Below are 27,959 nucleotides of genomic sequence, written 5' to 3' on the forward strand. Positions count from 1 at the left end.
TGTTCAAGTATTCTTTATTTTTAGCCTATAAGCGTATCTCTCAAAGTAAGGCAAGATCTGCCACTCCCGAGTTAAATGTTTGGCTCTCACATCACTTTCTACACTCAAGAAGGACTGATTCATCAGTGGAGGTGTAACTATGCCAAACATAAACCTTCATAAAACTAAAATAAGACATTATTCTGAACAAACTGCAATGCAGATAATTCCTCATGAACTAAGAATTTATTACATTGCAGGAAAATTATCAAGAATTCAGAGTTAATCTCAAATTCAAATCACTTAACCTTTCTGGGGCTTCTAGCAAATTTTTGTTGCAGTTACAACATTCACTTATCCTATTCAATAATATGCTCAAACCAAATTGAGATATCACAACTCCCTTTGGAAAGCAAGTGGACTATAAATAAATTAATAAATATACTAAATGGCACTTCTTTAAAGGTAAAAATAAGAAGCAGCATTCAGATTTGAGAAAGAACATAATATGTATGAATTTGATTCAATTTCCTTTACATAGCACATGAATATTTCATCAAGTAGAAAAAGGGATAAACTGGGGGGCTTGGGAAAGGAGGGAAAATACTTTGATGACAATGGCAGAGCTGGGTCAGCCATTAAACAGAACCACCAGATGAGAAGGAAGGTCTGCCATCTCTAAATAATGGAGATCATGGAGTATTCCCCTTGGGATATTTTTTAAAAGAATAGATAACAAAACTTCTGGACTATTATCTGTCCTCTCTGGAAGCAGAGGGTAGAATCTTAATGGTTGAATAAGGTATCTTTTACTTTCTAAGATCGCTGGATCAAAAAGCGATAACATGACCACAAAATACAAAGATGTATTTTTTAGAAATAGCATTTCATTTTGCTATTTAAAATTGGTCAGCAAAAGCTGCCCGATAAGTATATTGCCACCATGACTCACCTGTTTTCTGTCTTCCTCTAAGAGGTATGCTCTCGTGTTGTTCATAGACGCTGGAAACACTGATTAAATATTCTGTACCAGGCAGGAGATCTGAAGAAGCAAGTGGAACGTATGTTAACCTTACGCATGAAAGCATGCACAACCAAAGCGCTCCCGGGACGATTTCAACTGATGAAATATCCAAGCCTCCAGTCCTATCACTCACTCACACCTAAGTGAATGCCTGCACCTCCAGATGGTCTGTAATCAGGTGATAAAGAAGGGTCGTCTTGCCCTCCAGCATCTCACAGCTCTGCCATCAGTCCCACTTCTGTGAATGTGAGTCAGACCATGTACCATGAAAAGGCAGCTGGCCCGATTTGCAGTAAAAAAAGAAGTGCTGCAGCATAATAGTAATCATTCTCCCATCCACTTGGTATGTCTGTTGAGGGCACATAATAATGACTGTGGTGTGGATTACCATTTAATTCCTTATGACAGCCCTATGAGGTAGCTTTTTTTTTTTTTTTTAGCAGTTTTATTGACATGTGATAAACTGCATATATTGAAGGTGTAAATTTGACAAGTTTGACATACGTATACATTCCTGAAACCATCACCACATTCAAGATAATGAACATATCCATTACTTCCAAAAGTTTGGGTTTACTTCAATAATCCCCATTTTACAAATGAGAAAATCAAGGCACAGAAAAGATAAATGACTTGCCACAGGGCTCTGAACAGTTCAGAACTATTCAGTTATGGCTGTGGTAAACAAGGGCAGTATACGTGTTGCATAGCAACCAAATCTGTTGCCTGGAGGATTTTGAAAACAAATAGTGGTGCCCTGCTCAAAGATGGCGGCCAACCACACTTGGAAGGTGTTACTTCTCATAGTCCTGCCAATAATCCAATCTTCTGTATCAGGTTCAAACAGCATAGTTGGCCACCATCTTTGACTGGGGCACCACTGTGTTTCCTACTCGGGTCAAAATCCAACGGGCAACAGATTTGCTTGCTTTGCAACACATACGCTGCCCTTGTTTACAAAGGCCACGACTGAACCGGCCACGACTGAATCATTTCAAACCAGTTCAAAACCTTGGTTGCTCAAGATCACACAGGGGTTAACCCAGGCCAGGACCAGTGCTCTCAACATTTAAACTTTACTGGAAAAAAGTCATACTCCAAAAAGAAAGTGATCAGTTCTGCCATGTTGAGAATAGAATATTTTAAAATATTAAATATTCATTACTGCATGTTCTCTTTTGCCATTTTCAGATGCCAGAGAGGTACATAGTAAGGTGTCTAACCTTTGAACTCACTAAACCCCCATTTCCCTCCACACCATCCCCCCTCCAGCTTTTCTGCATGAGCACCTGTAGGATTTGGGCAAGCACTGCACTAGTCCTAGGAGGCATGATGCTGGGGCTAGATTTTCCTCCTTCCTGCTTGGGCAGGGGGGCAGCATTAAGATCTATCATATAGTCTTAGAGCACGTGAACGAAGTATGATAGGTCTGGGACTAAGGTGGGACAGACAGTGGCTGTGATACAGGAGGTTGTATACTGGCTGGTGCTGTAACTACTAATTGCAGAGGGCTCCAACATAGAAATGACGGCCCCGCCTATATGCAAATATAAGCATGCTCCAGCTCTCACCCTCAGCCGGAACACAAGAAACCAAGATCATGGTCATGCTGAGCTGCCTTTCTTTGTGTGTCGTCCTCTAAAATATGTCTGAAAGGTGGAGGATGTTTTAAGGTCATCATTTGGTAACATAAATACATGTGAGATACTTTTCCCTTACGTGGAATCTTTTACTGTCCTGATATATGTATTTTTACTATTATAGTGAAAAAAATAAGGTTTGACATTTATGTGAAACACAGCACCATGCTGCAGGAAACTCTTATTTTCTTAATAAACAGTGTCTATTACAAAACGGCAGGAACTAGAAAGAGAATTTCCATAAACTGTTGTTTTTTTTTTAATGTGAGTTACTCTCCAAGTCATCAGACTTCTGAGATATCCCGCTACCAGATTCTTTTTGAAGTACAAATGAAACTTCTGGCTCTTTTTTCAAGACAACATCCTAATCTATCCCAAGCAATCAGTCACTCTAAGTTTTCAAATGTTAAATAGATTACGTGCTGACGCTTTTTTTTTTTAAATGAGAATAAAGCAGATATGGTGACACGGAGTTTCAATTCCTCATTTCTTTTTCTCTTGCTAAACATTTAGATTTAGTCATAGAATTTCTTTTGTCATTCAATTATTTGGAAGCAGAATTTGAAGACTTAGAACTTCACGGCTGGCTGCTGTTTTTCAACTCTGATTTTTAAACAAGTTGTAGATATCAAAGTTATTAACATGTCAATAAACATGACACCTTTCAAAATTCGTTGCTGTTTTTAGGGGCTGTCGAGTTGGTCCCAACTCAGTGACCCAAGCATGTATAACAGAACAAAATCTTGCTTGGTCCTGCACCATCCTCACAATAGTAGATATGCTTGAGCCTATCGTTGCAACCACTGCATCAGTCCATCTCCTCGAGAGTCTTCCTCTTTTTTGCTGACTCTCTACTTTGTCAAGCATGATGTCCTTCTCCAGGGACTGGTCCCTCCTAATAACATGTCCAAAGTACATGAGACAAAATCTCACCATCCTCGCTTCTAAGGAGCATTCTGGCTGTACTTCTTCCAAGACAGATTTGTTCCTTTTCTTCTGCCAGTCCATTAATTAAAAATTTACACAGCCAGATGTTAGGTTTAGAGTTAATTGTGTAGCTCTATTGTATCTCTCCTGCTCTTAGTTGCTCCTAATTGAGAGCTTAGAATCCATTCATTATGCTTTAGATTACTATTTATTGAACAAATATATTTGACTGCTTACTTGTTAAGACCACTGCATTGTCTGAAGGAGAAATTGACAGCTCTGCAACATCTTCCTCGTTTTTCACAGGTGAGTAGCGCACCAGGAAGCTGGTCAGTTCAATAGATGGAGGTGGGGCCCAGGTGACACGCATGGTGTCTGGCCCAACATTGGTGAACCTCAGGTCAGTGGGAGGAGGGACAGCTGGGTTCAGATAAGAAGGAAGACTAAGTTAATGTAATTTTAAAATCAAAGCTAACAAAAATAACTGGAAAGTTAAAACCAATATTTCATGCATAAAGGAAACAGTCCTCATCATGCAAATGATCTAAATCCAATCTAAATCATATTCTATTACTGTTAAAAATAAAACACTACGCACAGTACTGTTAGTCCCCTTTAACCTTTCTGCCATCGTCAATATTTTTTAAAGAAAAATTTTAATCTAGTTTCAAATACATTAATTTTAAGTACATTATCAATAGCACTGAATATTGGTTTAACCTGAGGCTGAAGAGGCTTAAGTTGCCACACAGCAAGAGAAACAAAGCAGTACTTTCCAAACAAACACATGCACACAGACAGGAAGACAAGAGGTCCTAAATTTCCCCCTGATGTGGGTTGTCTACAGCAACTGATTTAGCTACAATTCCATTTAGTGAATTCTACTTACAAGTGAAAAGGGTTCATGCAAATTGGTTCTCGGCATGTTTCTTACCATGCAGGGCAGAGAACCTTTATAATGCTGCATGCTCGCCCCCAGACTGTGGTTAAAGAGGTGTTTCTAATAATAATGCTAGATGGCAATGAAACCTAGATTGCTCCAAAGTAAATTTTTCTCCTACCTCCAAACAACTTCTTTCCACTCTACCCTAAATCTCAAGGGGGGTTTCAGTCAGCTACAAAGAAGAAACATGGTACAGTTCATCAAAGGATAGAAGGAATGGTACATTTTGGAAGCACATTTCTTCTTTTTGTTAACTGGCGCTCACTATACAATTTAAGATTGATGTGAGATATTAAAAAATACTCTAGGTCTGCAAAATTAATTAACTTTGCCATTTTTGTATTGAACAGATTAGATATCTCTATTTCTCTAGCTTTCTACGTATTTGTGGTTTAAATGAAAGCGCACTTAAGACTATCTGCATATGGCTTCATTCAATCAGTTTAGCATATGCATGATTCCTTCTCCCAGAAACCAAATCTTTGGCAAATTGCTGAGTTCTCCCTGGAAACATCCAGATTTAACCAGAGTGACTGGTGGCAGCATGCAACACTATCCATGTCTCAAACAGAGAAGTTTTCAAAATTCACCCGTTTGTTGTGTCAGTGTAGTAGGGGCACTCTCTCCGCCATTAATGAGAGTGATAACGCTGATGTCATAGTCAATGCCCGGCTCCAGCCCTGTAACTGTGTAGTATCCTACTGAGGAGTCCACAAAATCTTCAAAAATAGGGATACCTTCTCCTGCTGCAACTACTGTGATGCGGTACCCAATAATGGTGGAAGAGTTTAGCGGGGTCCACCTCAGGCCGATGCTTGAATCGGTTATATCAACAAAGCTTAGGTCAGTGAGTTGGGGCACCTCTATTGAGTTACAAAGCAAAGGGGGGCAAGGGGAAAATAGAGGCAAAAAAGAGGAAAAAAATAAAGCAGCGTACATCAGGATACAAGTAGTAAAATTGATGGATTGTTAAAGCAATGGTGGTAATAGGCAATCTTGTTTCAAATGATCTGCAAAGACATCCTAGGCACTGTGAATGGTTTGCTTCCCTGATAGAATACAGTAGGTTACAATACTCATTTAGGGATTTTCTTGGTGTTTTAAAAACGTCCCTCAACAGTACAGCTTGAATTTCTCAGGTTCTTAAAAATCAAAGGCCTGTTTAGAATGTCAAAACCATTCCTAGAAATTAGACATTATATCCGCAATTAAGTATCAGCAATATTTTTTTTAAAAATCCAGAATTTTTTAGTAGGAAAATAAAGCTTGCATGAAAAGGGTTAAAAAAACAATTATAACGGCTGATGAGTTTTTTTTATTCCATATAAAAACTCATCACAATATCATGGTCATAATGCTATGCATTATGAACGTATGGTGTGAAATATGCCACTCAAAAACACATTCAGGCTCAGGAAAGAAAGGTCCGAGTCCAAGGCCACTGCCAATATTTTGTTGAATTCATAATCAAAGTTATTTAATTAGCATTAGTAAAAGCATTCTACCAAAGAGTGCAAGGGACACATAATCTGTCCAATGCTTCATTCTGTCATAATTCAATTTTGGATTAACAACACGCCTCTCTCTAGATAGGTCTCTTTGGTGTTGTCTTTCAATCCACGAGAATGAATACCCTGAAGGTGTGGCCTTTACTTCTTTTTTCAATTTCAAAAAGAAGGGTTTGAAACCACAAGATAAAGAATGTACACATCAACCAAGTGCTATTTCAGTGCTCACCTATGGAGGCAAATACGCTTTTGCAGATAGCTGTTGGAAATTGATGAGCACTGTAAAATCAGGCACAAATGGTCTGATGGGATGCATTTACCATATTACTTTTAGCCTGTCAGTACTAAGTACACACACGACATCGTTTTAGTAGTATTTCCACATGAGCGGGCAATACAGTGTTAATGCCACGGATGCCACTCCATTCATTACATACCCATAGAAGCAGACAGCATCCCAGTGAAGCACAGACAGTAAAGCAGTGTTAACAGCAAGCATTTCTCCAAATAGTTGGTTTAACTTCATGGTTTTGAAGAGTGCCGTTGGGAGGTTGGAATTAAATCCCAAGTACATTTGACACACTTAACCGTCTGGGGATTAAGATGCTAATCCCTGCTCTTATTGAAACTGCCACTCTGAGGATAACAGTTTATTTTTCTATTACCTGGGATAATGGTATCAGAGATAGGGACACTTTCCTTGTCATCTTTGACAGTGTAAACACTGACATTGTACTCCAGGCCAGGACTCAGGTTTTCAAAAGTGCAGGAACTTTGATCGGCGTGGACCACTTCTTCCAAAGAATATCCCTGCTGGCCATTGGTGGGGGTTGTAGTAATTCTATAACCAGAAATGTCTAGAGAAGACAGAAAGGAGAGAGCATTTGTGGCTCAGAGCGTACTAGATTCCAGGAACGGACTCACAGAGGGGAACGGGGAGAGGACTTGGTGTTTATTAAGACTCTACTGAGTCAGAATCAACTCAACAGCAATGGTTTTGGTTTTTGTACTGTCATTCAAAGTTTACAACAATCCTGTGAGACAGGTATTACTATTATCCTTAGTTTAAAGAAAAGCTCAGAAAGTGGAAGTAATTACCAAGGGCTTTTCAGTCTCCAAATTCTACCTCCTTCTACCACCTTACCCTGCTTTTCCCTAACAATCACCTGCAGGAAAGCTGAGGAATATTCCACTTTAGCTGCCTACTATGGAATCACTTTAAACCTTAAGCATATCCGCGCAGGGGCTCTCCTAATTTAAAAGATCTGAAGGTATGGAATTTACAGAAAGGAGAAAAAGTGAAAAAGGTAGCTATACCTGGAACTTACAGAAAGGAAATAAAGAAAGGAGAAAAACTGAAAAAGGTAGCTATACCTAGAGGAAGAATGTTAATCAGTAAAGACTTCAGGGATCATAAAAATTAGACAGTAAGAGGATTGAAGGGAAGGAGAGATACATTCAAATGAAAACAATGATGACTAGACATCTGCAGGGACAGATTAAAAGTTAAATGAGAAAGTATATTTAAGTTAATCTTACTGAAGGGTAAGGAAATTATGAAATATTTTGTCTTTAGGTGTAACAGGGTGTCATGGATTGAATTGTGTCCCCCAAAAAACATGTGTTATCAGCTTGGCTAGGTCATGATTTCCAGTATTATATCATTGTGTAATCTGATGTGACTTCCTTCTGTGTTGTAAATTCAGTCACTATGATCTAATAAAATGGATTAGTGGCAGTTATACTGATGAGGTCTACAAGATTGGATAGGGTCTTAAGCCAGTCTCTTTTGAGATATAGAAGAACGAAGTGAGCAGAGACACATGGGAACCTCATACCACCAAGAAAGCAGTGCCGGGAGCAGAGCATGTCCTTTGGATCTGAGGTTCCTGTGCTGAGATGCTCCCAGACCAAAGGAAGACTGATACATCACAAGGACCTACCTTCAGAGCCGACAGAGAGAGAAAGCCTTCTCCTGGAGCTGACGCCCTGAATTTCGACTTGTAGCCTACTGGACTGTGAGAGAATAAACTTCTCTTTGTTAAAGCCATCTGCTTGTGGGATTTCTGTTAGAGCAGCACTAATGACTAAGAGGGTGAATGCCAAGGTAGTGTATTCACACAAATCCAACTACATGGCAAGTAGGTACTTAGAGCGTTGCATTTACTAGTGATTATCCAAGTGGGCAGGTTAGACCATTAGGACTAGGTATTAATGATCAAGCTGCTAGCAAGTATGAACTTGCCAACTTAAAATTTCAAATTCAGTCTAACACGGCAAGAAATTGTGTTGTTAAGCGTTTGGCTGCTAACCAAAATGTTGGCAGTTCGAATCCACCAGCTGCTCCCTGGAAACTCTACGGGGCAGTTCTACTCTGTCCTATAGGTTCAGTATGAGTCAGAATTGACTCAATGGCCATGAGTCTGGCTTAAATTACGTTTCCAAAAAGAATGAAAACGCCACCAAAATCACTCTACTTCAGAGAGGGATTAAAAAGGATATTTTGAGTTCCTTTTATTCCAGCTAGATTTAGAGATAATTGCCTTAGCTGTATGCCAAAGCAAGGGTAAGAACTGTTTAAGAAATTACAGTAAAATTAGAAATAGTGGGATAATAAGCAAAATATATCCCTTAAATTAGGAAGTATGGCAGTAAAAGATGCAATCAACTTTAGTCGAAACATCTTTTTGTTTTCATTTAGAATTTTCTCCATAATGAAGTTCTTGATATTTCAAAAGTAATGTCCCCAATATACCCAATATGAAACAATACAAGGACATTTTCATTAAAATTTCTCATTGAAGAGCCTTTCACATAGGATTGGCAAAGGCATCTAAATAAAGAAAATTTATCAAGGTATTTTTTTTTTTTTTTAAATAAAAATTTGAGTTCTGTTCCATATTTTTCTCCCATTCTATCTAGGACCAACTATTGTGGCCCCGGTCAGAATGATCGGTGGTGGTAGCCAAGCACCATCTAGTTCTCCTGGTCTAAAAGTAGATGAGATTGTGGCTCTTGCAGACTTGTTTCTTCTCTGCTTTTGGTTACCTTCTTACTGTTTTGCTCCTGGCGAGTCGAGACCCGTAGCTGTGTCTTAGCCGGCCGCTCACAAGCTTTTAAGACTCCAGATGCTACTCACTTCATTAGCAGGCAGATTGTGTTTTTTATGAGCTACTTTACACCAACTGACTGAGTTACCCCATGAGACTATGGTCCTAAGCCTTCAAATCCAGAAAACCACTGTTGGAAGGTGTTTGGTTATATCTGCATTTGTGTCTTCAGTGAATATATGTGCCTGCACCTACATATTTGTATTTACATGTACCTATATATACTTCTATCTGTTTCCATCTATGTAGGTATCTGTACCTAACTGGAACAGTGAGAAGAGAGGACCCCTGAGACTGTCACCCTGAGGCACTCTTATAACCTAGAACTGAGCCTATCCCCTGAGATCACTTTTTAGTGAAACAGCAGACTGGCACACAAAATAAAGGATATCACCCATAAGATCAGTGCCCTACTTAAAAACCATCAGCATGAGACCAAAAGGTCAACAATTTCTCAAAAGCAAAGATAAGAAGATAAGGGGGTAGGGAAACTAGAATACTGGAAAGGGAACAAACAGAACATAATTAAAGAGAATGTTGACACATTGTGATAAATGTAACTGTCATCGAGCAATTTGTGTGGAGATTGTCAAATGGGAATCCAATCTGCTGTGTAAACTTCCATCAAAAACTCAATAAACTATTATTAAAAAAATAAAGAATATTTAAAATTTCTTGTCATGCCATGGTACATCATATTACTTGGATATTGCTATGTTGCTATTTTATTGCTATTATACATTTTAGAATTTTATAAAGAATTCTCAATGCATGTAAACAAGGAGTTTAAACCAAAGCTCCATTTAAAGTTTTAAAAACAGTTGTGGAGCTCTATTTGACCAAATTTCTCTGTATTGAATATATATATAAAGTAATAATCATCATCATAATTAATTTCCAAATATATGATGTATGTGAGAAGGGGTCTAAAAACCCCTTATAATCACAGTTCTGTAACATTTAACATATGTGACTATGGGTAGATCAATTTTTTCTGAATCTCAATTTCTTCATCTGTAAAATGAAGGTCATTTCTGCCCTTCAGAACCTACGGATTTTTATGGTATAACTTGTGGAAAAAATATTTGTGAAACTTTATTGAGTAACAAACTTAGAATTTCTGATACCAGGTTACAAAAGGAAAATTATGTAGTATGCTTTCAGCCCTTTGTTTGACGATGTTGAATGCCACTGAGTGAAAAGCACTTTTCAAAATGCTTTTCCTTAACCCTCATATTCCCTACAACTTGGTAAGCATCTGCCTTTTCCCCACAACTAACTGCATGATTATTCTCTTTCCTCTGATTTAAATAAACATACCTTAAAACTCCCTAAATATGAATTTATGAGGTATATTAATCCTGTATTTTTTGCAAAGACCTGGGTATTTATAATTTTGATTCTATTTTTCTCTGATAGGAAACAGTTTTAAAAATCTTTGTCTTGGGAAGGTATTGCATATACTTGCCCTATGATACATCTTAGGCTTACCTGGAGTGGTGCTCCTCTCCCAGGAGACCGTGAGCACTCCAGTGTCGGGGTTTGTCTCCAAGTGCAGGTTGGTTGGTGGAGACAATGCTATGCAGAAAGAAAAATTCCAATTAAAAGTTACAGCTAACGCAAAGCCATTTGACTCATGGAATACTTCTTTCCTTTCTTTTCGTTCTTCCTTTCTTTCTTTTCTTTTTTTTGTAGAATGAGTAAAAATACAGAAGTTGTATTCTGGAGACATGGTGGAGATCAGTTCTCTGATAGAGAATGTTTTATGATCAGTGATTTTGCAATACTGTTGAACTTCTTTGTGCCATGTTCATAATAGTTCTAAAATAATCTTGACATGGAAGGGAACACTTCTGATGCCTTGGAATATATGAGTTAAACCTGCTACTCCAAACTAGAAATAGCTAATAATGCGAGTGGGATGAGAAATGCTTGTCCCATTATCATGAGTAAAAAGTGATATGATATTAGTTTTTAATAAAAGTGGAAAGGGAAAAAAGAGCTCTCCTTACGTGTGGTGACTTTCTTTACAATGGGTGTATCTCTTTCTTGCCCATCTCTCAGGACTGAGATGGTATAAACGTATTCCACGCCTGGAGTCAGGCCAGACACCACGATGCTTCCTGAGTCTGAAGTCACTTCTCGTGGTGCTTCTCCTCCCTGGCTTGGTCGTACACCCAGCTAGAAAAAGGAAAGTGCAATAAACACCAGTGACAAATATTTCCAGAGCTGAGCTACTGCCGAGAGGTTGTAGTCATGCTTTATATAATGTGAACTCCCCAGGAGCTGCACAATGTACTTGTACTAGGGAATGAATGCGGGGCCTTAGTTTAGTTCTGTTATACATTTTAGCTGGGAATTCCCTGTACTAGGGGCCCGGGCTGAGGGTGGTATATTCCAAAATTGCACCAGGGTGGCTTGTAACTGAAGGTTCCTGAGAAATGTCATTACATACTAATTTACTCAATAAACCATCTCCTGGTACAAACCAGATGTACAGAGGAGTTTTGGACCACCTGGCAGTTCATTTCTATTTTCTTTGTGCCAGAAGAAATCCCCTACCTCTGTCTTTTAATGAGTTATTCACAAGTTGGTTCAGTTTTTAGTTGCCACTTAAAGGCACCAGCCCCTATAGCACCTTGTACTGCGAGAACACTCCTTTTGAAGAAATATGTTCATAGCTTCCATTGCAGGATGATATTTTACAAAAGAAGAATTAAAATGAATGCACCTGTAATTTTTAATTCTCTTAAGACTCTATTTCAAAAATCTAGGTAACATTGTGTTGTCAAACAGTATACTCTAGAGATATCTTTCCTGTGTAACAAGGCTTCTGAAGGCCAGAATAGACACTCTTGTAAGAAAAATTTAAAAGGTATACTGGCAATCTTCAAAACAGTTTTCTCTATATTTAAATTGCTTAATCATCAATGTGGCCATTCGCATACCAAAACAAGGAAGTGGCCTTTGGTATATTCTTTAAAAACAATCATAGGGATTTTGCCTTGATTTTCAGTCATGATAAATATTTCTCCCACACTCTGAATGCCAAAGAAAGGAATTCTATTCATTTGTATTCATCACGTCTCTGATATTATTACTTTGAAGAACATGAATCAAGATATCTACACAGAAGACCTTAACCCTAACTTGTGTTATGAGATTCACCCACAGGGGTTTGAACAAGTTGAGATGAAACTGATTGGATGAAAATGTGATTTTTATGACTCTGAGTTTAATTGGTCTCCCTAAAAAATTGGTTTTTGGTGAACTTGTCGACACTCGTTTGGAATAACACATCAAACGCGGGTTTCCCCTGTATTTTCAAGTGCAATTCCCTGGGGGAAAGGGTAGAGAAAGTAAGATAACAACAACAATGACTAAAAGTTCTGTACTAATGTTTTATCTTTTGCAAAGCACTTTCGCAGCTACTGCCTCATGCTATCCTTCCAGTCATTCATTGTATTGTTATGCCCTGACTATACAGGAACGTGGAGCCCTGGTTGCACAGTGGTTAAGTGCTGGCCTGCTAACTGAAAGGTCAGCGGTTCGAGCCCACCAGTCGCTCCAGGGGAGAAAGATGTGGCAGTCTGTTTCTGTAAAGATTTACAGCCTTGGAAACCCTATGAGGGCAGTTCTATAGGGTCACTATGAGTCAGAATCAACTAGACAGCAATGGATTTATGCAGGAACTGAGGTCAAAGAAGTTCAAACTGAAGAAGCAGGTAATAAAACCCACTTCCCCTGACTCCTGAACATCCTGTTTCCACCATATCCTGAAACATGAGGGAACCTTAGGGCCATATTAGGATAGGTTTGAAACATCTGCGATTTACCTTAAAACCAATCCTTGGAGCAGGCGTCCATGTAATCACAATGGTAGTCTCGGTCACCTCTGTGTTGTAAGGTGGGATGGAGCCTAAAGGTTGCACTGTGAAATGGAATCAATGCATGTGTTCAAACCTTGGAATCACAGGCAATTGCACAGAACATAGATAACAAGTAGTTTCATGAAGAACCTCAGATTAAACAACCAGTGGATCCAGAATGTAACATATGTTCCTTCAGTGAGTGAGCATTTGGAGTAGATCAGTGCTTCTCAATCTTTAATGTGCCACACAAATCAGCTAGGGACCTGGTCAAAATGCAGGTTCTGACTCTGGAGGTCTAAGGTGTGGACATGAGGCCCTGCGTGCAAACGGTTAAGTGCTCAGCTTATTCACCCAGAAGCTCCTTGGAAGAAAGCCTGGTGATCTACTTCCAAAAGATTACAGCCCTTGCCATTTCTATGGAGCACAGTTCTATTCTGAAACACATGGGGTTGCCATGAGTCAGAATTGACTTCACAACTGGTTTTGTTAGTTTTTTTTTTTTAGAGTAGAGACAGGTATTCTGCATTTCTAACAAATTCACAGGTAATACTGATGCTGCTGATTTATGGGTCATACTTCAGTAACAAGAGGCTAGATAACTTTTAAGGAGGTCCCTTTTCATTCCTTGGATTCTATGATTTGTGTCTTTTAATCATGGTTGGGAAATGAGTTTGATGATAATAAATTTACTTACATCTTCAGTATAAAATCCCATGCAAAAAGTAAAACTGGTCACCACACACTGATTAGCATTTTTTTCTTAATCATTAATATGAGAACAATGGCTTATAGGTTAAAATACATATGGTGACCTAAAAATAGCTTTACGATGAATTATTCCATAATGATTGCCATTTATTTTTTATTAGGATAAGAGGTGTTATATTAAAGTTAAAAAAAAAATCTGCCTGCATAGATATACTTATAAAGATTCATTCCCTAAATAAGTGATTAGTCGCTTAGGATAATAGTACAGAAATTTAGTATTCTGCTGCTGGAATTAGAAAATATAACACAAGTTCGTTTTGTATCTTCTAGCATCCTGACACTACCATTATTTCTCTTAGTGAAAATATTACTTAAGAAGTAAATAAAGGAAGAAAAAGAGTATGTGTACACAAATTTAAGGTAGACATTTCCAATGGCCTTGCAAATCTTGTTAGACACACTGATAATCTGTAAATTATACTTGACATGTGAGTTAGGTGAGTCAAATTCAAGCATTCCAAGTGTGTTAATAGCCCTGGTCATATGATCAATTCCCTCACTATTCCTTCCTCTTTACGTCCCAAACAAATTTTATTTTTACTGGGGGAAAAAAAAATTAAATGCATTTACACTAACTTATAAAGAACTGGTGAGACAGAGTTATCCTCTAGAGTTCTATGAACTGGGATTAAAAAAGCATTAAGACTCCAATGTCTACTCAGCTTCAGACTATTTTTTGCCATGGGGAAATTCAGGCCCGGCATTGCAATTCTTCCATTATTTTCAGTCTGGATTTTAATGTGTATTTTTTTTTTTTCTTTTCAATGTTTAAAATACTGTGTGGGGGAAAAAATCAAATATGTGTGTGGGCCACTTTGTAATGACTGTTCAAATGGCAGAATTAAAATTCTACTGGTTTAATGAGCTGTTTCATAAGGACATTGTTGTTTCAGTGGTGTTTTAAGGGAAATAGGATGGGTGACCCATAATGCCTTCCCAGTGTCTCTGAAATCATGTAGCACTTGGCTGCTGCTGACTTTGCCAAAATGCCATGGCCAAGCTTGTGTTAATCGTCCACGAGAAACACTACAGAGAGCTTCTCTCGCCAAACATCTGTGTAACCACAACTTTTTCACGAATAATATTCTCCTCAACTGTCCTGGGCTTTAAGACTGGGCTTTTCTGTTGCTTGAGCCAACCAGCTAGAATCTTCCCAAGTTTAAGATGATGCTCTCTGCCTGGGAAGACCGTTACAGGAAAACCTCCAAACCACAAACCCACAAACTGATGTCAGACAAAGGATGTGACTCTTAAGTATGAGCTATGGCTTTTGGCAGCTCTCCCTAGGTGAAGAAGTCTGGCTGTCAAAGAAATAAAATTTGCTCTATTTATAAAGGGGTAAGCTGAATTTTCCCCAGGAGCAGCTTTTTTTTCCCCCCTTCCCTATCACATTTGCTTTTAAGAATTTAGCACAAGTTACAAAACCCAGAAAAGTTATTTGCAGAATTCAGCTTGGTAAGACAGTAAAAAGTGATAGAAACTTAAAGCAATTTAAAAACATGCAAGGCTTGCTGATATTTGCAGCCTTAGGGAGTATCCGAAGCTCAAAAGAAGTTGTAGAACTCCCTGAATATGTCAGTTTATTTAAATCTAAGCTTGGTTGAAGTGTTTTCTTCATCATTCTTTCCTGCATTGATAATCTATTCAACAAATATTTTTTGAAAATATACAATGTGCAAGGCACTGTGTTAACCTTAATCTAATAAAATAAGTTTTGACTATCAGCACTTTAATTCAAGTATAATTGTATATTTTTTTATAAATATATTGTGCACAATATAAAATAACATGTCCAACATATTAAAGTCTCCGAAAGTGCTTGAAATATCCTATATTCACTCCTTCTCCTATTTACTTATTGTTAGCATAATTGAAAATTTTTTTTTCTTTTATAGGCATATTATTCAACAATAGAAACTACAAAAAAGATGTCTTATGTTAATGAGTAAAAAAAAGACAACTATATAACTGTATTTCAGCCAGACTACATCTACTAAAAGGTTGCATGTACTGAAATCTCCATTATAGTGCTGTAATGGGCATTTATAAGAAATACAAAGACACTGATTTCATGTTAAAAGATTTTAGAGTATCTTAACACTATATTATATAATACTGCAAAAATTTTAGGTGAACTTACTTACAAATAAAAAGCAGATTTTATTTGCCTGTGATTAAAAATTACTTTAGAAAAAACCTTCACTGGCAAACTTTATACACCCAACATAAGTGGGAGTAATTTTTTGGTACATGAGGACTTCTTACAAGGAAAAACTAATAAAATTTTTAGAATTCCATAGTTGTTTACAAACTACATTGTATTCACATTTTGAATGTCTTTTAACATCTATATTTTTAAGTTAGTCAAAGTGGAAGAGTTGACGAAAGCTTTTGGAAAATTACACACTAGTTCATAGTGGCAATATATGCTGAAAAAAGGGCTTAGGTTAGGCATTTCTGTAATTCAAAATGTCGAGCTCAGAACAACAAACGATGTTCAGCTAGAAATAAGGGATTTCATAATTCTTTATAATGTAAATGTGAATGTACTTAATAGAAGTCTGGTTGTGAATATAGACCTTTATTGTAATGTAGATATATAGGAGATCTAAGACCACTTTCTCTAAAATGTTGGGCAAAAGGAAAGACAACAACAAAAATTATTGTCAGTATTTTCCCCTCTGTGGAGCCCTGGTGGCACAGTGGTTAAGAGATTGGCTGTTAACCAAAAGGTTGGCAGTTCAAGTCCACCAGCTGCCCGTTGGAAACCCTATGGGCAGTTCTACTCTGTCCTATGGGTTCGCTATGAGTTGGAATTAACTCCGCAGCAACAGGTTTGGTTTTTGATTTTGGACTGTCAAGAGTAATTTTAGAAAGGAGAAGAAGAAAAGCTATTCTGTTCTGCAGAAGTACTTTAATCTGCTGCCCCACTCAACGCTGCACAAGTCATTTCCTTAGCTTCCAGTTCTATTGGTTTGTATTCATTTGGTAGATGTTTTTGCTCCTACATTTCATGGCTATAATTTGATGCCCAATCTATTAAGATATAGCCATAGGTGCTGATTTTTTCTTGGCTTAACTACTATTAGGGAAACTCATTTAATACAACAGAATTCAATTTTAAAAAATCTAAATAGTTTAAATTTGTGTTATCCAAAGTGCTGGCCTCATAGTAAATAAGGAGCTTGGCAATGTATGCAGATTAACACACTACTTCCTTCATCAAGAAAGTCTTGGTTCAAAGAAATTATCAACTGAACTAAACAGCATGCTTCATTGTCTATGGTCTGGCACAAACTCCTTACCTTGCTGCGAATCAGTAACAAACGACTGATGGACCAGCAGCTGGTCCACGGACCACACTTGGAGTAGCACCGCCTTAAATCGTGTACTAAGTTTTTCAAGCTAACTCTTAAAAAAAGTATGAAGAATTGAGAATATAAATACAGTTAAGAATCTATAACATCATTAAGAAATAACATTTAAAATGCTGACTTACAAGTAGTAAAGATTCCAGTGACTTTGGGGCTCTGCTGGTTGCCTTTTATAGCCATGAGGGTTACAGTGTACTCAGACGCAGGTTGCAGATTCCTCAGTGGGTACTGAGTGGCTGAGGGCCCCACGTTGTACTGCTTGGGTTGGCCTCCTCGGGTCAGGCCCACGGTCAGCTGGTACCCTGCTATCCAGGCCCGAGGTGGGGTCCAAGTTACCAGGACAGTCACGTCAGTCTCATTGATAAATCGGAGGTTAGTGGGAGCATCCAGTTCTAGAAAAAACGATGAAACGTGTCAAGAAATATTTAGATCAGTAACTATGATGCTGAAATCCTAAAGCTGGACTAAATTTTCTCTCCTCAAGGCTGAAACCAAGTAAAGGTCAAAACCAGGAAAATTGAGCCATTATGAGATTGAGTGCTACATAGAACTTTGCCAAAACTCTGTGTCATTCATGAGAATTCTCTGACCCCTTTTGCTTGACTATGATCCTTTGGAAAGTCTAATTTTCCAGCATGACTTTCCCACCATCCTTAGAAATTATCCTTACACTGTAGCAATGACATTAAAAAAATAAACAACAAAAAACTCTGAAGCCCTCAATTTATGCTGCTCTGAGCCAAATAGGTTAACAGGCATAAGCCCACTAAAAGGAGGGCAAAAAGAAGGTTGATAGCTCCATATAGAATAAAGATAATACTCAATGCATTTATTGAATAAATAGTGCTTTGCTAAGAGAATCAAGTTATTTTCACGTGACCCAGATTTGCTGTCGTTGTTAGCTGCTGATGAGTAGATTCCAACTCATGGCAACAAGAAATGTGCAGAGCAGAACTGCAATCCATAGCGTTTTCAAGGCTGGGAACTTTCTGAAGCAGATTACCAGGGCTTACTTCTGAGGTACCTCTGGATAGGTTTGAACTGCCAACCTTTCAGTTAGTAGTCCAGCACTTAACCATTTGTGCCACCCAGGGACTCAGATTAGACAATAATTTTAACATATACTCAGAACCTCAGATTCATGTAGACACTAATAAGTTTGGACTATCAAAAAGAGTCACGTAAGTTGTAGGTTTTCTTCTTGAGTATGAGAACTAGCAGTTTTCCTGCAGAAATTTAAAATGTCTTTCATATAGAGGAAATGTTTAAGAGATGGCTAGTATAATAACTGAGAGCATGGGCTCTGGAGTCAAAAAGACATAGGTTTCAGGTCCAGTTCCACCACTTTCTAGCTCTTTGACCTTAGGCAAGTTGCAGAATTTTTTAATACCTTAAGCCTCAGTTTCTTCATGTATCCAATAGGGCTAATAATACAACCTACCTCATAAGGTCAAAACAAGGATTAAATAAGATAATGCTTGTAAAGTACTGACCAGAAGACCTGATGCCCAATAAGCACTAAATGTTTTAGCAATTACTATTCATAAATAATTCTAATGTACCAGTGTTAAGAACCTACATTTTAAGTTTGATCTAGACATATTTGGTTACAAAGAAATGTACTCAAATTATCGATCCAGGTCTCCATAAGCAGAGAAAATTAGGTTCTCTTAACTTCTCCTCTCTTAGTACTATTCCCCTGGTATGTATGTTTTGGAAATGGGTTACCGCTTAGCCTCCGTAGAGCTTATGTGGGTTTTGTTTTAAGTTGAACTGTGCTTTATGTCCAGTATACATTCCCTTCTCAGCTGAGCATTTTCCTATTTCTAAGATGTAAACTCCCTAGCTGTCTGTCATATTGTGGTGGCTTGGTGCTGCTGTGAAGCTGAAAGCTATGCCAATAGTATTTTAAATACCAGCAGGGTCACTCATGGTGAATAGTTTCAGTAGAACTTCAAGACTAAGACAGAGTAGGAAGAAAGGCCTGGTGATCTACTTCCAAAAATTAGCCAATGAAAACCCTATGGATCTCAATAGAATATTGTCTGGTATAGTGCTGGAAGACGAGCCTCTAGATTGGAAGGTTCTCAAAATACACAGTGGCTTCATCAATAGATTTGAGAATACCAATGATTATGAAGATGATGTAGGACTGGGCAGCATTTAGTTTTGTTGTACATGGTGTTACCACGAGTTGGAGCCAACTCGGCAGCTACTAACCACCACAACAACAAGATGTAAACCTAGGAGTCAGTGGTATGCTTCATATTCATCCCAGGTTGGAAGGTAGGGTAGAGAATTTTGGGATGGAGGTAAAGCCAGGAGCTGGACTTACTGGTCGTCTGTTCAGCAGTCAGAGGCTTGCTCTCCCTCCCGTTGTTCACCGCGAAGACTTTGAAGTTATAGGTGACCCCGGGGGACAGCCCCGTGACCTCGGCAAAGGTGTTCCTGCTGATGGGCAGGCGTTGCCCGTGCTCCCCGGGCAGGTTGATGGGGATCACGTCCACGCGGTAACCAGTCACTGCACTTTCAGGGGGTGTCCACATAATGGTGATCTTCACATCTGTCACTTCCACAAACTGCAGGTCCCTAGGAGGGGGAACTTTACCTACCAGACAAGAGACCATCAGTCACTCGCAATTCCTGCTGAAGATTATTTTTGAAAAGCCAGTTTCCCGGATGTGTTAGCCAGTTCACAGAGCCTTTCATTCCAGAGCAATGCTAAGTTTTGTCTCTTAACCAGAGAACACGCTTTTTTGCGTATATTTGCGTGGTTCAGTTACACTGCTTACATTATGACATCTGAAGTTTTCATCTAAAATATATGTATGTAAACAGATAAATTTTCAGCATATTCAGTGTCATATCAAGGGCTATGAAATAAACATATAAAGGAAACTCCAGGGAAGAATGTAGTGGTTTCTTATTTTACTGAAACATTTTGTAATACTTAAGACCAACAGATGAACTGACCCTTAAATCTCTGAGGAAAAATATGAAGAATTTAAGTTGTCAGTTTTTAATCAGGAAGGCTAATAGCTGGCTTGGGTAGTTCACTTTATAGTGTGGGCATTTCAGCAGATTTCATAATTTAGAGATGAACTAATCTGTAAAATTACTTGCATATAGGAAGTACTGACATAGAGACAAAACAACCTTCCTTGGGGACACGATCCTTTTGTCTTATACTTTCAGTCCTCCCAGGAGGCTAATAGAATGAGCACATTCCAAGGATTCCTTTGTTCCTCTAAACCCTTGCTGTCAAGTGGACTCATAGTGACCCTACAAGACAGAGTAAAACTGCCCCATAGAGTTTCCAAGGAAGGCTTGGTGGATTCGAACTGCCAACCTTTTGGTTAGCAGAAGTAGCTCTTAACCACTACACTACCAGGGTTTTCCTTTGTTCTTCTGAGGGAGGTTAAAGACTTTACCTTGCTAAACCCTAAGAGATAAGATACCGTACCAAAAAAAATCAGACCCGTTGACTTGAGGCAGTTCTGACTCATAGCGACTCTATAGGACAGGATAGAACTGCCTCACAGGGTTTCCAAGGAGCAGCGGGTGGATTCAAACTTCTGACCTTTCGGTTGGCAACCCACAGCTCTTAACTACTGCGCCGCCAGGGCTCCATGAGTAGGAAGTGTCAAATTTTTTTAATTGTTGTGAAAATATAGATAACATACATTTGCCAATTCAACAGTTTTTAGTGTGTACAATTCAATAACACCAATGACATCAATCATGCAAGTTTACCTGAACGTGGGACACCAGTGGTTTCTTGTTGGATGAAAACAGGAGTACTTTCTTGATTTTCTTCCACAGCATAGATAGTGATATTGTACTGAACACCAGGTTGCAAGTCACTGAGGGTGACGGAATTGGCCGTTTCAGGAAGGTTGAGTTCTGTGCTACTACCTTCAACTGATGGTGAATAGACTATTCTGTATCCTGCAGATTCATGAGAAAAAAACAAGATACACTGCTTTATGAAATCAATTTTTAAAAAATCACAAATTCCACCTTTTCTAGTTAACCTTAGCATCTTGAGTTAAGAACTGGTGATTCTTTTTTGACTCTTGCAATGTTGCCACTTCTTATAATAACTACTCAACATAAAGATAAATTAAGAACAGTCATGCAAACAGTTTTAACAATAAACATAATCTATGAAGATCCAAGATCCTTAATAAATGTCGATCAGAGAAGCCATAAGGTGAAAATATTCATGTTAAACTAACCTCTCCTCTTTGAGCTCTGGACAACGGAAGCAATTAATGAACCATCCTAAGCACAGAATTGTGCTTTTTTAAGATCTTCAAAGATTAAACATTGAGTCAGCTAATGAGCTAAGAAGGCAAGTCAGCTACCTCTTAAAGAATAACACTCAGAGTGAGGTTGTCAGGAAAATTATTCCTGACCAATGCATATCATGGAAAGTCACCACCCATCTGTCAGTGGTAACTGCATGTTGCTATGATGCCAAACAGGTTTCAGTGGAGCTTCCAGACTAAGATAGACCAGGAAGAAAGGTCTGGCAATCTACTTCTAAAAATCAGCCAAAGAAAACCCTATGGATCACAACGGTCTGATCCCCAAGGGATTATGGAGATGGCGCAGGACTGGACAATATATTGTTTTGTTGTGTATGGGGTTGCCATGAGTCAGGGGCTGACTTGACAGCAGCTAACAACAATAACCCTGAAGACAACCGTGGGAATGCCTGGTTCAATAAGCCAATGAGCTGGCTTTAGAGATTTTGGGTCTGTTGCACTGTGTGTGGGTATGGGGTGGGGGAAGTGGGGGCGGTGTGTGGGGGGTGTGAAATGGATTGGAGGGAAATAATCCATAAGAAAGTAGGGCTGTAAGGCTTGAAAACAATCACGTTCTTAATTTAATATTACACAGACATAAACACACACACACAGACAACACTCGACCTTAATCTAATAATTGAATGGGAAATTTAAAATGATATGCTAGTCCACAGATCAGAATCTGCTCCCTCACCACCTATACCATCAAAATCAACATGGCAGCCAAAGAAGAGGAGGCTGAGCTGACCTGTGATGGGTGCCTGAGGTCGACTCCAGCGAACAACAATCGAGGTATCATCCACTTGGTCCACAGTAGGGTCAGGAGGTGCATCAGGCGCTAACAAAGAAACAGAGGAAGAAATGAGGAAAACAGGAAACCTTGCTGCAGGCCTATGTTTTACAGAACAAGATTCTTTAAACGCCATGTAGTACACATGTACCTGTTGTCTGTGAAGTGGACAGGATCAAACTCTGTTCTCCCTCTTCAGAGATCTGATAGACATTTACGATATATTTTCGGCCAGGAAGCAGGTCAGGGATGTTCACAGATGTGGCTGTGCTTGGAAGATCTTTGAAATAAGAAAGAAAAAGTTATTAACCAGAACAAATCAATCCCTCAAATGACTCCACATTCTATAAGAAGAATATTTTTAAAACTATATATTCATACCAAACCCCTTCCTGTCGAGTCGATCCTGACTCACAGCGACCCTGTAGGACAGAGTAGAACTGCCCCGTAGGGTTTCCAAGGCTGTAAATCTTTACAGAAACACTGCCACATCTTTCTCCTGTGGAGCGGCTGGTGAGTTCCAACCACCAACCTTTTGGTTAGCAGCTGAGTGCTTAACCATTGCACCACTAGGGCTCCATATTCATAGAGGGGAGAAAAAAGACTAGAAGGGACTATTCTAATGGATACTCAGTAATTATCACTGTACTACGGGATAATTTGCTTTCTCCCCTTTTTTTCCATTTTCTTCTCTAAATATGTATAATTTTATACTCCATTCCCAAATTTTGAAAAATAGCCCCCTGTAGTTAGAAGTCAGGGTTGTGGTTACTGGGGGGGTGGGTGTAATGGAGAATAGGGTAGAAGAGAGGTTCTTTTTCTTGATCTGGGTGCTGGTCATGTGAGTGTGCTTAACTTATAAAAATTCATCAAGCTATACGCTTATGATCTGTGTACTTTTCAGTATGTACATTATACTTCAATAAAGTTTTTCAAAGGTCCTCTAACCATAAGAATTTGAAAAGCATGAATGAAGGTACTGCGCCACTTCCCCCTAAAAATAAAATTTTCTGCTGCAGCTCTCATACTGGCAATGAATTCCATAAACAGTTTTTGTTGTATGGACCTGTGCCCAGGCAAATGGATAATGCAGTCACATGAGGGACCAGAAAACTGTGAGAGTGGCTCAGTAAAACCCTGGCTGAGTTCTAGAAAGGGTCAGTCCCTTCCTTTCCACATAGCTGAGGGCAGCACATTCAGTCTGAGCTGTCAACTAGTTCTAACCACACAGACCACCTTCCTGCGTGCCTCTCCCGCCTCCACAGAGGGTTTACCAACACCCACTCCAACCTGTGATGAACCACACATTCAGCTTACCCAGATACTGTGGTTCATCTCCCTCCTCACTCAGCTCGTATTCCACACGGAACCCTGACACAGTGTCTGAAGCTGAGACCCACGAGACCACAAAGCTGCTGGCGGTGATTTCAGTCACAGATTCAGAAGTGGCCACAACCGGAGAAAAGGGTGTTGTCTCTCCTGTCACGGTGTTGCCTAGAGAGTCACAGAAAGGGGAAAGTGAACCTTCAGCCATCTGGAACATTTACTGTCCTCGTCTGCAGAATGTCATTTTTGAACAATGTGAGTGCCATTCACAGAAGACCATGAATGACAAAGGAAAGCACTTTCTGAGGAAAGCCCAGCTCTGAGAGACTCGGGTGCAAACATCAAGACAGTGGTACGACGTACTGGTCACAGGTGTGCTCGTGCTGGTGGTGGTGAAGTCAAAGCGCGTGACCTCCCTCTGGCCGTATTGCTGGACACTGATGAGCTGTCCCTCATAGATCACTCCTGGTGTGAGGCCTTTGATGGTGTATGAGTTTAAGTGGCCAGGAATGGTCGCTTCCTTCCAACGGCCTGGCGGATTTTTCTAAAAATTTAAATTAAAAAAAAAAAATCCCTCAAAATTCAAAGATGTTATTTAACAGTCTTCAAAGAAGAATGAAGAAACTATGCAACTTCATTCTGTAGGGAAATCATGGAAAATTATAATTGGTACAGGGGCCTATAACAGAGTTTGTTAGTATCAGTAGCAGTTACGATTGTTATAGCTAACATGTATTGAGGGCTCACTATGTGTCACACTGTGCTGTTTTACTTATATTCTCCCACTTAATCCTCATCTCCCCCAATTAGGGAGTGGTATTATTGCTCCATTTTTCAGGTAAAGAAACAGAGAGGTAAGTGACATGCCGGAAGTTACAGTAAGCAGGCGATGGGCACCTCCCTTTTGCCAGACCAATTATTTAACATCAGTAACTTCATATAATGAACCTAAGTTTCATCTCTCCCAACTTTTTTTGTTTCTACAATGAACAGAGATGTACTCCTTTCTGAAATGGAAAAAGGCCACCTATTCTATCTTTTAACTTAGTGGAATACAATTCAAGTTTCTTGCCTTGTCAAAAAATTCAAAGGCATCATATTGCTTTGTGAATCATTTCCTGGGACCATTACATGCAAGGTTCAACTGGTCTGGCTTTATGACTCATTCTTGAATATGAACTACCCCATCAAAAGTGGTTAACCAACTTTGGGCAAGACTGCAGAAGAATATGATTTCTGTTTATTTAATCTTTTGCTTCCAGTTTACATTTTCATATCTTGTCCAACTTCATTAATATGTTATGAATCATAAAACTCACAGCAATAAAATGTGTGGAAGAGAAACATCCTTACTTCAAACAAGATGAGATCTTCTAAGGGTAAATATTCTAAATTAGTGTTTAAGTCAAAATGTGTTTGAATTCCCAATGTTTTTATTTTTAAAATTAATCAACCAGTTTCTCAATAATTCAAATAGTCAAGTACCCACTTATATTTTTGAATTAATGAAAATGATCCTAGTTCTCTTTAAATTTGAATTTTAACCCAAGTACACTGTGAAACAATTTTTTAAATTAGTCATTACAATTAGCTCAGATTCAATGATAATCTTCACATTTAAATGCGAACTTTTTCATTTAGTTATCAGCAGGAAATACTAGAAAATAAACTTCAGGATGCCTACATTAAGGAAAAACCTGAAAATTTTTAGTTGTTAAAAACCTTAAAGACCCCGGACTCTCTGTTAACCCAGAACTGAGACCATTCCAGAAGCCAACTCTTCAGACAAAGATTAGACTGGACTATCAAACATAAAATAATACTCATGAGGAGGTGCTTCTTAGTTCAAGTAGATACATGAGACTAAATGGGCAGCTCCTGTTCAGAGGTGGGATGGGAGGGTAGAAAGGGATAAGAGCTGATTGAATGGATACGGGAAACCCCGGGAAACTCAGGGTGGAAAGGGGCAGTGTGCTGTCACATTGTGGGAATTTCAACTAGGGTCACATAACAATGTATGTATACATTTTTGTATGAGAAATTAACTTGAGCTGTAAAATTTCACCTAAAGCATAATTAAAAAAAAAAAAAAAAAGCCTCAAAGAAGTTCATCACTGCCGTTCTTTGAAGATTTTCAATTCAACGGTTAAAAGTTTGGCTGCTAACCAAAAGGTTGGTGGTTCAAACCCACCAGCCACTCCACGGGAGAAAAGACCTGGCAATTTGCTCCCGTAAAGATTTCAGCCTAAAAAACCCTATAGGGAAGTTCTACTGTGTTACATGGGGTCACTGTGAGTCAAGTTTGACTTGACAGCACCTAACAACAACAACAACATACATTTTATACCTACACGTCATTGATAATGCTCCCTATTATATGGTCTCATATAATACTTGGAACTTAAGTCTAAAGTAATTACAATTGGTGATGAGATAAAAAGATGAGAAACAAGAAGGTGTTTGAGGGATAATCACTATATACCCAAATTGTGCAAACGGCTACTCACTATACTACACACGTTGCAAAAGAGGGTGAAAGAAGAAGCGTGACCCCCAACAGTTTGAATTTTTCCTAGAGTTTAAATACAACTGCATGAGTTAGTAGAAGGTTTATTTATTTATTTTATTGTTGCAATTCAATAGATGTGATTAAAAATGGACATTTTCCTCCTGTGTTATAAACATTGTTTCTAAATAATGAGTCATGAACTTTGGGGCTATAACAGGTTAGGTTTGAAAGGGTAAACGAAACTAAAGCCTAAAAGATCAATAGCCTCTTTGGTAAGATTTCTTCAGTTTCTAGACGCTTACTAGAAAATCACATAGCTTGTTCTTTAAATAAACCAACTCTCGCCCCTCATCTATACGTCCCTCTCATCATCTCTTTCCCATCTATCTAAATAACTCTATTTTAAAAGGATCAAAAATGAGGTTTTACAAAATGATCACTTAAAAGGTGAATCAAAAGAGAAAGATATTAATTTAACTATTTTTTTCAAATCGTGGAAATGCTGCCATTAATTTTTTCCTTTAATGAGATTTCAAGACATCAAAAACCTTAGAGTCTCTTCCCATATTGGGAAAGAATAATTTTAAGCATCATGGTTTCTAAGCCCTTCTTAAGAAAAGTGAAATTCTTCTAAATACTAACAAAGTTAAATCTACATGTTAATTAGCTTGACAACATATTGGTTGGTCACTAAACAAATCTAACAGCTATATGAATAGTTAACCAGATCTATAGGCTCAAAAGCTGGTGTGGTAGGGGGAGCCCTCAAGATTTGTTAAGCTCAAGTACTCAGTGTCTCCTGGGTGGGATACTCACAGGTTTCCACCTGAGAATGTACTTGGAAATGTGAGATGGCTCTGGTGCATTCCACTGGATGGGGTGAGAGTTGGGTTGACTGGGGCCCTCAGTGATGATTACTTGGACAGGACCAGTTGAGCCTGAAAACATAGAGGTGGGATTTGGTTACCTTGGGTATTCACTCACTTCAATTTAAAATATCGTATATATGGATGACCACCATTAAAGACAGTTTTACTTATCAGTGAATGTGAGTAGAATAGAAATTATCTAGGTTAATACCTATAAATACTGACATCTGAAATCAAAGCAACAAATACTTTTTTGGCTGATAAATAATATTGCCCTCCACGTGAGAAATGCAAGTAGAACTTGTTCATAGCAAACAAAAGTCATGTGTTTAAAAAAAAAATCTATTAACTTGCTTTTTTCTCCTCCATTTTCAAAGTAACAATCATGTGAAATCACCCTAACACAAATAATGAAATACAGAATACAAACTTCATTTACTTATTAAGCCTCTTTTCAAGCAAATTTTAATTTGTGAAGGCTTTCATCAAGAACTAGATCTGCCATCTAAGAAAGAAGAAACAACATTCCAAAGACCATAGGACATGATGTAAGACAAAATTCTAAATGGGATAGAATCTTACACAAATAAGGGTAATAATTAAGGACCTAGATTTATTTCTTATCAGTGTAAGCATCCTATCTGTTTGGGGTAAAATTTTAGAGAAATACACTTTTAAATTACACGACAGATTGGTCAAATAATTAACAGATCAAACTTTTTGTTTTTTTTCAAAAGCAGTTGTCAACTGAAATGACATTCTGAATTATATTCTAAATCCAGTATTTCTATATCTTAATGTACATAGCTGTTACCAACAAAATATAAAATATGGTTTTGATTCTTTTTTAAGCAAAATATGGGAAGTACAATCAATTTCTTAACAGATTAATCCATTTAGGGTAATAATGAAATAGCTGGAAAATTTATGCTTGCAGAACAGAAGACTGTGTTTTTCCTGAACACTGTCTTTTTTTTACATCAGTCAACCTTCCAACTTACTAGAAA

The 27,959-nt window shown here is 38.4% G+C and overlaps 1 protein-coding gene across 5 annotated transcripts in view; it reads right to left on the bottom strand.

Annotated features, from left to right (window-relative positions):
- Window positions 1–27,959, bottom strand: part of FN1 (fibronectin 1) — a 74,365-nt gene that overhangs the window by 25,450 nt on the left and 20,956 nt on the right. For 4 of the 5 annotated variants that reach the window (XM_023731271.1, XM_004376291.3, XM_023731273.1 and 1 more), the window contains exons 13-26: window positions 26,900–27,021; window positions 23,938–24,118; window positions 23,566–23,742; window positions 22,400–22,528; window positions 22,207–22,296; window positions 20,899–21,093; window positions 19,481–19,753; window positions 17,271–17,537; window positions 12,968–13,062; window positions 11,144–11,312; window positions 10,623–10,709; window positions 6,687–6,878; window positions 3,808–3,990; window positions 932–1,021 (exon numbers count right to left, since the gene is read on the bottom strand). In XM_023731271.1, the coding sequence (XP_023587039.1) occupies window positions 932–1,021; window positions 3,808–3,990; window positions 6,687–6,878; window positions 10,623–10,709; window positions 11,144–11,312; window positions 12,968–13,062; window positions 17,271–17,537; window positions 19,481–19,753; window positions 20,899–21,093; window positions 22,207–22,296; window positions 22,400–22,528; window positions 23,566–23,742; window positions 23,938–24,118; window positions 26,900–27,021 (2,250 nt within the window). Of the gene's footprint in view, window positions 1–931; window positions 1,022–3,807; window positions 3,991–5,103; window positions 5,377–6,686; window positions 6,879–10,622; window positions 10,710–11,143; window positions 11,313–12,967; window positions 13,063–17,270; window positions 17,538–19,480; window positions 19,754–20,898; window positions 21,094–22,206; window positions 22,297–22,399; window positions 22,529–23,565; window positions 23,743–23,937; window positions 24,119–26,899; window positions 27,022–27,959 lie in introns of all 5 variants that reach the window. The other variant, XM_004376289.3, reaches the window with a different exon arrangement.

Source organism: Trichechus manatus, unplaced genomic scaffold (assembly GCF_000243295.1).
Source record: "Trichechus manatus latirostris isolate Lorelei unplaced genomic scaffold, TriManLat1.0 scaffold00041, whole genome shotgun sequence".
Lineage (NCBI taxonomy): Eukaryota > Metazoa > Chordata > Mammalia > Sirenia > Trichechidae > Trichechus > Trichechus manatus.